At 48.7% G+C, this 9781-nt stretch overlaps 1 protein-coding gene across 1 annotated transcript; it reads left to right on the top strand.

The window, feature by feature from the left end:
* The first annotated feature begins 3251 nt into the window (after positions 1 to 3251).
* Positions 3252 to 9407, top strand: NEU2 (neuraminidase 2). The gene is made up of 2 exons (XM_006751012.2): positions 3252 to 3769; positions 5089 to 9407. The coding sequence occupies exons 1-2, from the start codon at positions 3569 to 3571 to the stop codon at positions 6025 to 6027; spliced, it is 1140 nt and encodes a 379-aa protein (XP_006751075.2). The 5' UTR covers positions 3252 to 3568; the 3' UTR covers positions 6028 to 9407.
* The last annotated feature ends 374 nt before the right edge of the window (positions 9408 to 9781 follow it).

Genomic DNA, 9781 nt, shown 5'->3' with positions numbered 1-9781 from the left:
GATGCTGGCGCTGGAGGTGGGCTTGTGCTGAGGCCCCTGCCCACCCCTCCCCCAAGGAGTCAGCCCCCATTGGAGACAGAAGCACCTGCATGGTCACCCCCTACAGCTCTCTTCTTGCTAGGTGGGGAGACGGAAACCAGGGATGTAGGTTCTTGCCCAAAGATACACAAAGAGGGGACCTAGGACTGGAATCTGATTTTTTGACTCCTAATTCAGTTCCCTTCCCGCTGTGTTGGTCTCAAGCCGCTGCCATGGTGGGAGGCAGGGCTGGGTGCAGACGGGTCAGCTACCATCTGCTAAAGCACCCCCAGAAATGTAACGAGGTGCGGGAAGATGGCATGTTCCAGAACTCCTTCCAGAGGCAGTACGGCAGGGAGTTAGAAGTGTCTTGAGTCCCAGCTCTGACACTTAAGTGTTAGTGAGCTCAGTTTCCTCATCTGTACCATGGGATTAAAAATAGTGTCTATTTCATGGGGGTGTTGTGGGTATTAAATGAATACATATTTGTAATTTGTATTGTAAACATTAAAATGTATGAATACAATTTACAAAAAACTTTTAGAAATATAGTGGAGCGCTTAAAAGAGTGCTGGCCCTTCGTAAAGGCCATGTAAGTGTTGGTTATGATGATTGTGAAGACATTTGGGGACGTTATTGTCAACGGGTGTGCCAGTCTGGGCTGGTGCTAAGTTGCTGAGAATAGAGAGGAGCCCTCGAGCTCACACAGAGGTTCCTTTTCCTCTGCACCTGCCCTCCTGTGCCCGCTTTGGCTCAACATACACATGGGACAAATACTTAGACAAGCAGCCAGTGTGGGACTGGGTTACACGTGTCCACAGCCCCCCTCCCCCTGCACGCCAGCCTCTCTTCCACAGGGACATGGCTCTCAGCCAGGTTTTCAGAGGGCAGGGCATTTGTGAGGTCAAATAAGGCCATCCCTGTCGAGTGCTCAGACAGGTCCTGGTCCTAGTGAGCACTATTTGGTATTTGGCCATAAACTTAACTTCCCATCCCCACATCCAGGGATCTTTCTTTTATTCACAAACTCCCGAAGTCCAGGGATCTTTCTTTTATTCACAAAGCATCCCGAGTGTCTAGAACAACTCAGGGCACAAGGTAGGAACACAATAAACATTTGCTAAATGAATGACTACATTTGCCCCCACCCTAAAGGAGAACAGTGTCTCAGGAGGGAATCTGGAAAACAGCGACAGACACTATGGAAATCAATTCAGAATACTTTAAGCTGGGCATTCCCAGCTCCTCCCTAATTTGCCCTCCAAATTTAATTAATTTTGCTGTTTCCCCGTTTCTAAGAACCTGGCTCCTCTTTCAGTTATTCTGTCTCTGCTTCATCCAGGCTTTTATTTTGTCTCACCTGGGAGCTTGCAACAGATTCATCTTCTGCCCACGCTCCCCTTCCCTGGAGCCAAAAGAGGGACTTCCTAAAAAATAAATCAGGTTAGATCACTCCCTTGCCCAAATAAATTTGAAACCTTCCCATTGCCTCCAGGCTAACATCCAACTCTGATGGTCAGTGAGCATCACCAGCGTTAGTCATCCGGAAATGCAAATCAAAACGCCAGCGAGATGCCACTTCACACCCCGTAGGGTGGCTGTTATCAAAAAGACACAATACGCAGTGTTGACGCGGAGAGATTGGAACCTTTCTACAGGGCTGGCGAGAATGTAAAATGTTGCAGCTGATGTAGAAAACAGTCTGGCAGCTCCTCAAAAAGTTAAACATGGAAGTACCATATGACCCAGCAACTCGGCTCCTAGATAAATACCCAAGAGCTTAAATAAACTGTTGATCAGTTTTCTAGGGAACACTGTTAAACTGCCTCTTTCTCCCCCATTTCATTTTTATTTGTAATCATACTTGATTCTTTCCCATTACATTTCATAACAAAGTTTCAGCCTCGCTGCCACTATGTCCACTAACCTCCCACGTTCTTGACTTCCAGTTATCGGGTCTAGATCTTGCCATGAAGACTTAGTCCTTCCATCCAATTCGAGGCAAACACACGTTTTTACCTTGTGCAGCATTTGCCCTTCTTGATTGTATTTTGTCAGATTGGCCTAACAATAATATTCATTATGGATTGAATAAAATACTGATAGATTGCACTAATCTCTCCAAAATGTTAAATTAAGTTTTAAATAGATGATACATGGCCACGGTAGGAAAAGAGGCAAGCAGGAGGAAGGGCATACAGAGGAGTGTGCTTCTTACTGCTCACCCCACTTTCCACTTCCCCTCCCCAACAGCCAGTTGCTGGCAGGGCTCCCCAGGAAGCAGGCTCTGGAACCAGGACAGGAGGTTGATGGGGGCACCTCCTGGGGTCAGCTCAGTGGGAGGGAGGGGAGGGCAGTAGGAGCTCGCAGAGGGAGTCTCTGGGAAGCCTCAGCTGAGCCCACGGGAGCCCTGGAGCTGGGCCAGCCCTTGAGAGCATCCCAGGTAGGACAAAGGAGCCAGGTCTTTTTTTTTTTTTTTTTTTTTTAAAGATTTTATTTATTTATTTGAGAGAGAGCACATGAGAGGGGGGAGGGTCAGAGGGAGAAGCAGACTCCCTGCAGAGGAGGGAGCCCGATGTGGGACTCGATCCAGGGACTCCAGGATCATGAACGGAGCCGAAGGCAGTTGCTTAACCAACTGAGCCACCCAGGCGCCCAGGAGCCAGGTCTTTATGTTCTGGGCAGACTCATCATCAGAGGCAGCCCTTCCTGGGGTATGGCCTTGGTGCTTTTCAGATGGCAGTCCCGTCCGTCTTCCTCTGCAGCCAGCACTCCCTGAAGTGGGAACCAGCTGGCCCAGCATGGAAACCACTGTCATCCACAGTCCCCAAGTCATCTCCAGCTCTCCCTACCCTTTTTGGTCAAATGCTTATTTTTAATTTTTATTTTCTTATACATCCGGAAGACCCTTCCAGCCCACGTGAGCTGTCAGGAGCCCCTCTCTTCTATCCCCAACACCCCCTCTCTGCTCCAGGGGTGGAGCCCACATGGTGGGTGTAGCTGGGCCTTAGCTTCAGAGCCTTGAGAATCAAGGCTTTTTTTCCCCCCACCTTTTTTCCTTTTTTTCTAAGGCAACTTTCTAGGGCTCTGCAGTTATAAAAAAAAAACCTCCCATGTGTCATTTTCTGGCAGTTGGACAGATGCAGAGCACCACTCAGCAAGCACTCCTTTCCTACCCAAGGTTTAGCATTTGATTGATGAGTTGGGTTTGGAAAAGGCAGTTGAAGGTGATCACAAATCTGTTGTAAGAAAGTTTATTAATTTATAATAAGAATATAGCACAAAATACTCTTTTCCAAATACATTCTCTCCGATGTCTCACGGACAGATTGCTGCCAAACTCCCTGGGAGGCATGTGCACAATTGGTAGACAGGCTCTTGGAATGTAATAAAAGGGGATGAACCCCATGCAGCAAGAGGACAGGCCACCCCAACATTGGGTGGCTTGCCTATGGGGTGAGCAGCACTTGCCTGGGAGGATGGCTGTGGCCCCATCTCAGGATGTGACTGCAAGATTCATCTTCTTATCCTGTGCCCACCCCCAAGCCCCATGGCATCCTGCCCTGTCCTGCAGAAGGAGAGAGTGTTCCAGTCAGGAGCCCATGCCTACAGAATCCCCGCTCTGCTCTACCTGCCTCAGCAGAAGACACTGCTGGCCTTCGCGGAAAAGCGGATGAGCAAGAAGGACGAGCACGCAGAGCTGATTGTCCTGCGCAGAGGAAGCTATGATGCGTCCACCCACCATGTCCAGGTAAGGTAGGGTGAGGTTACAAGTGCTCCTCTGGGAGTACAGGGCCCATTCCATCCTTAGATGGCTGAGGTCTGGAGAACAGAGGGACAAAATACACTGAATCCCAAGAGGGACCCAGAGACCTATCAGGGATGGGGCAGAGAAGTGTCCCCAGGCGATCACCTAGATCTCACATGGGATCACCGTGAACAAGTCAGGTTGTCATGGCTACATCTGCTTTATTGCATGATGGGACAAGTCAGTCAGGAGACTGATGTTTGGAAAGCTTCCTACATCCCTAAAAACCTAAGGGAGGAGGAGTTTAGTATCACATAACTGGGGGTGGAATATATCCTTTTAGTAAAATTAACCTGGGGAGCAGGGTGAAGGTTGGAGTAATTTGCTTGTGTCTTGAGATTCCAGCATGTAGACCAAGTAGTTAATTCTGATTAACTACATCCAAGGCTGGCTTATCATATCTGAAGGGCTTAATATTATTATTATCATTACCTTGTGGTCATTATTGCACAGTAGTTATCCAGAGCATGGGGTTTGAAGCAGATGGACTTGGGATCAAGTCCTGGTTCCATCACTTACCAGAGGTATGGTGTTGGGCAACTTATCTACCACATCTAAGCCTCTCATTCTCCAGACATGAGATGGAGCCAGTAACACCCGTGCTCCAGGCATTAGGGATTAGCTTTAGATGAGACAGCAGACGTCATGCTCTTGGCACAGTATCTACCCCTAGAATCGTCCGTCGGTGGAGAGCTATTAATGGATGGGGATGGACTACAGAGGCGCAGTATGTGTGACTCAGACTCGGACTGTGGAAGCTCAGTGTGAGTCCTTGGTGTTATGGTGCTGCCCCTCCTCGGCTGCATTAACAGACTATGATGTGTAGAAATGGGAGGTGATTGTCTTCTTCTGCCCCACACTGGTCAGACTGTTGTAGTTACTCCAGGGCTTTACTTGTCAAGAATGGGAAGCTGGACTGGGCTGGTAGGTCGAGGGAACCAGGAAGAAGCTAGGAATGGCTCGTGTCTGAATCATCTTTGTATGCTGGGGTCTGGCACATGGCAGGTGCCCTGTAATGCATGGTGCTCTTCAAATGAAGAGGGCGCTGCCTCGGAGGGAGTGAGGGGGGCCCTGGCTCCCACCGCTCTGGGGAGGCGTTGTGCAGAGGAATGCGTGCTGCACGGAGAGCTCTTTCCGGTGACCTTTGATTTTTACTCCCTGAGATACACCCCCTTCCCCCCACATTGCTGCTCCTGGCACCGTCACTGCCACTGGCCGTTTCAAAGTTGTTCTTCTCCTTCCTTCTGTCCCCTCACATTCAGTGGCACGCTCAGGAGGTGGTGGCCCAAGCCCAGCTGGAGGGCCACCGGTCCATGAACCCGAGCCCCCTGTACGACGAGAAGACGGGAACCCTCTTCCTCTTCTTCATTGCCATCCCCGGGCAGGTCTCCGAGCACCACCAGCTCCACACCAGGGTCAACGTGACACGTCTGTGCCAGGTCACCAGCACGGACCACGGGAGGTCCTGGAGCCCCGCCAGAGACCTCACCGGCCCGGCCATCGGCGCGGCCCATGAGGAATGGGCCACTTTTGCGGTGGGTCCGGGGCACTGTCTGCAGCTTCACAACAAGACCCAGAGTCTGGTGGTGCCCGCCTATGCTTACCGGAACCTTCGCTCCCTCTGGGGGCCTTCCCCATTTGCCTTCTGCTTCGTCAGCCACGACCACGGGCACACATGGAAGAGAGGAAACTTTGTGGCCCAGGACACCCTGGAGTGCCAAGTGGCTGAAGTAGGGGGTGCGGAGCAGAGGGTGGTGTATCTGAATGCCAGAAGCCCCCTCGGAGCCAGGGTCCAGGCCGAGAGCACCAACGAGGGGCTCGACTTCAAGGAGGCCCGACCAGTGAAGAAGCTGGTGGAGCCTCCCCACGGCTGCCACGGGAGCATCATCAGTTTTCCCGACCCCCATGCGGGCTCAGGAGCCTCAGACAAATGGTTGCTCTACACCCACCCGACTGACCCGCAGCAGAGAGCCAACCTGGGAGTGTACCTCCACAGGCGGCCCCTGGGCCCCGAGGCCTGGTCGGAGCCCGCTCTGTTGGCCACGGGGAGCTGTGCTTACTCAGACCTCCAGAGCATGGGCGCCGGCCCAGATGGGTCACCCCAGTTTGGGTGTCTGTATGAATCGGATAATTACGAAGAGGTGGTCTTCCTCATGTTCACCCTGAAACAAGCCTTCCCAGCTGAATTTTTGTCTCAGTGAGCTGGTTGTGTGGCCTTCCAGGAAGGGCTCCCGACTGAGAGGGCCACGGTTTCCCTTCTGGGCTTTGGAGGCCAGCTCTTGGTTCCCTTCACCGAGAGCGTGCGCAGACACCCGCCTCCTGCCTCTTTTCCTCCTTTGATGTTTCTTCAGTCCTTCTAAGGGATTCAGTTTTGAGCCCAGAAGTTGAAGGAACCTGGATTCCCACAGCCCCTCGACAGGGAAGGTGCGGAGAGCTGTCGCTCTGCATGGCTCAGCCTGCCTGCTGCCCGCCCCAGCTTTGTGCGGGTCTTGATAAATGATGGAGTCCAGCCCATTTCTTCTTGGTAAATGCTCATCATGTTCCTGGGGAAAGGCTGAGACAAAGCTGTAATAAATTAGCAGAGGGGTCTGTGTGTGCGTGTGCGTGTGCGTGTACGCGCACGTGTGTTCTCAATGATGCTCTAGAGGAGACCGCACGGGAGACAGCATTGCAGGGAGGTAAGGCAGGTCTAGGAAAATTAAGCTAATCTAAGTCATTGTGTCAGTTTCCCCCGGCTGCCGTAACAGATCAATACAAACTTGGTGGCTTAAAACAACAGAAACTTATTCTCTGACAGTTCTAGAGGCTGGAAGTCCAAAATCAAAGCATCAGCAGGACTGTACTCCCTCTGAAGGCCCCAGGAGAGAACCCCTCCTTGCCTTTGACCCCAGGCATTCCCCAGCTCATGGCTACCTACCTCCCTTTAATGCCTCTGTGAGTGGCTTTCTCCCCTTCTCCTGTGTTTTCTCTTCTGTCTCTTACAAGACACCTGTCATTGGATTTCTGGCACACCCAGATAACCCAGGATAATCCTGCACTCAATTATATTTGCAAAGACTCTTTTCTTTTTTCTTAAATTTTATTTTATTTTATTATGTTAGTCACCATACAGTACATCATTAGTTTTTGATGTCGTGTTCCATGATTCATTGTTTTCAAAGACTCTTTTCTAAATGTCACCTTCACCGATTCTGAGGGTTAGGACATGGATTTATCTTTTGGAGCCACCGTTCAACCCACTACAGGCATCAGAAGTGATTTTGGTACAGGTGATGTAGCTAAAGGTGGGAATGAAATTCAGATGAATCAGATGATTCAGAAGAATGAAGGGGGTAGGAGGGGCCGGGCTGCTGGGGATGTGCGTCTGTGGTACAGAGCTGCTCTGGGGCATCCGGTCTTTGCGGTGACAGGGATGCCACCATGTGGAGGTGAAGAGAGAGGGGCGAGGGTCCTGTGCTTATGTAGTCCTTCTGTATAGAAAGAGCAGGGAGGAGGCCACGCTCCGGTTGTCATGAGGGTGATAACCTGAGAGGGGAGCCCTGGGCGGACGGGGCTGACACTTCTCTGACCTCTGGGGTCTTCAGGAGCCTTTGTCATATGTCCCCGTGGAAACGTGGACTTGCCGCCTGCCCCCATCAGAGCCCCTCCTACCAATTGGATCAATCTAATAGTTTGATGGCAGCCATCAAGGACAACAGTTTTGGGTTCTTGCAATTGAGCAGTGTCTCCAGGTGGCCAGGCAGTGGTTAAATGGAATTTTCACAGAGGGGAGCTGGAGGTGTGGCTTTTGTTCTGGGTGTGTTTCCCGGCACTGGCCTCCTATCTGGGTGCTACCTCTCTGTGCGGGGTTTTATGAAATCCAGCTGGAAGGATAAAGAAGTAGGGCCTGGTTATTGCAGGGGTGGAAAGTAAGCCTTGGGGATGCCACCTGCTGTCTTCTAAACCCTGCAAAGTTAGCTATGCAGAGGCCAGAGGCCCAGCCAGGAGAGTGAGGACAAGGGCACGTTGGCCAGGGGCAGCACACCGTCAAGAAGTTTAGAGGTAGGGTGGCCTGATAGCATATGATCCGAATCAGGACACTTTTGAGAGTGAAAAGAGGATGGTATTAATAATTATACCAAGCAATGGGCGTCACCCAGGACTGTCCCAGGCAAACTGAGAGCTTTAAGAGAAAAAGACCCACCAGGGATTGTATCAGGAGCTGGCCTCTGCTAACTACCCTGGGAGAGTCAACCAATTAAGGGTCTTGATGTGAGTTGGGAATAGGATAGGACATCTGGACACGCCAAGCTCAGAACATTATTTTCTTAGACTTTCTTCATTCACAGAAGTCAGTAGGTCTCAATTCTAACTTCTTGTTAGAATTTCCTGGGGAGCTTTTACACCATGATGATGCCTGGGCTCCACCCCTGACCAGCTGATTCAGAATCTCTGGTGATGGCAGCCAGGGATGAGTATTTTTTTATTTTTTCAAAAGCTCCTCAGGTTATTCTAGTGAGCATAAGGATCAAGAACTGCTGGCACAGATGATCGCTAAAGTTCCTTCTACTTCTAAATGTATACAAATATCAAAGTCTTCGGATCTGAATGAAAAAAGCAACTGTTGATTTGGTTAGAGCTGAACTGATCTATTCATTGAAAAATTCCACTAAGAGAGTGAAAAGCCATAGATGGGGAGAAGATATTTATAACACATATATCTGACAAAGGACTTGTATCCAGAATATATAAAGAGTTCCTACAAACCAATAAGAAAAAGACAATCCAATAAAAATGGGCAAAAGGCTTGAACAGGCACTTCACAAAAGAGGATATCATAAAGGGTGCTAAACACATGGTCATCAGAGAAATGCAAATTAAAATCATGAGATACCCACTAGAATGATTACAATTAAAAAGACTGACAACAGCAAGTATTGGCAAGTATGTGAGGCAACCGGAACTCTCATGCATTTCTGGAGGAAGTGTAACTGGTATGAGCACTTTGGAAAGCTGTTTGGTAGTATCTACTAAAACTGAACATGCAAATACTCTATGACCCAACTCTTCTACTCTGCAGTATGCATCTAAGAGAAATGAATACATACAGCTGCCAGAGACATGTATAAGAATGTTCATGGCAACTTCATTCCTAAGAGTCCCAAAGTGGAAACAATCCAAATGTCAGTTGAAAACAGAATAGATATCTGAATTGGGCAATATTCACTCAATGGAATATTTCACAAAAATAAAAAAAAAATGGGCTACTATTGCATGCAAGAGCATGGATGGTTTTCCAGACATTATATATTGAATGAAAGAAGCCAGATTCAAAAGACTACCTACTTGATGACTCTGTTCATATGAAGTTCAAGAACAGGCAAAATAAATCTATGGTGTATAAGTCAGGAGCGGCTATTTGTGGTGGAGGAGAGCTGTTCACAGAGAGCTGGAAGAAATCTGGGTGCTGGAAACATTCTGTTGTTTGATCTGGTGCTGGTTAGGAGGGCGAATCCATAGGTGAAAATTCAATAGGCTGTACACACAAGATTTGTGTACCCTACCGTGTGTACACTATACCATGATGAAAAATAAAAGTTGAACTGAATAGATTTGCTAGTTAAACCTCCAAATCAATATATTATTTTGGGTTGTAAAACTTTGGAACTGAATTTGTATAATAAAGTTTTTGGGGGAGAATCATTTTAGATTTACAGAAAAGTTACAAAGATAGTATGGAGTGTTCCCATATACCCTACACCCAGTTTCCCCTAATGTTAACATCTTATGTAACTCTGGTACATTTGTCAAAACTAAGAGATTAATATTGGTACACTACTATTAACTAAACTCTAGACTCTATTCGGATTTCACCAGTGTTTCTACTAATGTCCTTTTACTGTTCTAGGATCCAATCCAGGATACATTTAGTACATTTAGTGAAACTGAATTTTTACTACAATTTGTGTCCATGGA

This window comes from Leptonychotes weddellii, chromosome 3, assembly GCF_054177405.1.
Source record: "Leptonychotes weddellii isolate Sample4059 chromosome 3, ASM5417740v2, whole genome shotgun sequence".
NCBI lineage: Eukaryota > Metazoa > Chordata > Mammalia > Carnivora > Phocidae > Leptonychotes > Leptonychotes weddellii.
The sequence above is the reverse complement of the archived record's forward strand: the minus strand, read 5'-3'. Positions and strand labels throughout refer to the sequence as shown.

Coding starts and splice junctions, on each gene's coding strand:
- NEU2 (XM_006751012.2), top strand. CDS start 3,569: ATGGCATCCTGCCCTGTCCTGCAGAAGGAGAGAGTGTTCCAGTCAGGA. Junction 3,770..5,088: donor CGTCCACCCACCATGTCCAG/GTAAGGTAGGGT, acceptor CCTCACATTCAG/TGGCACGCTCAGGAGGTGGT.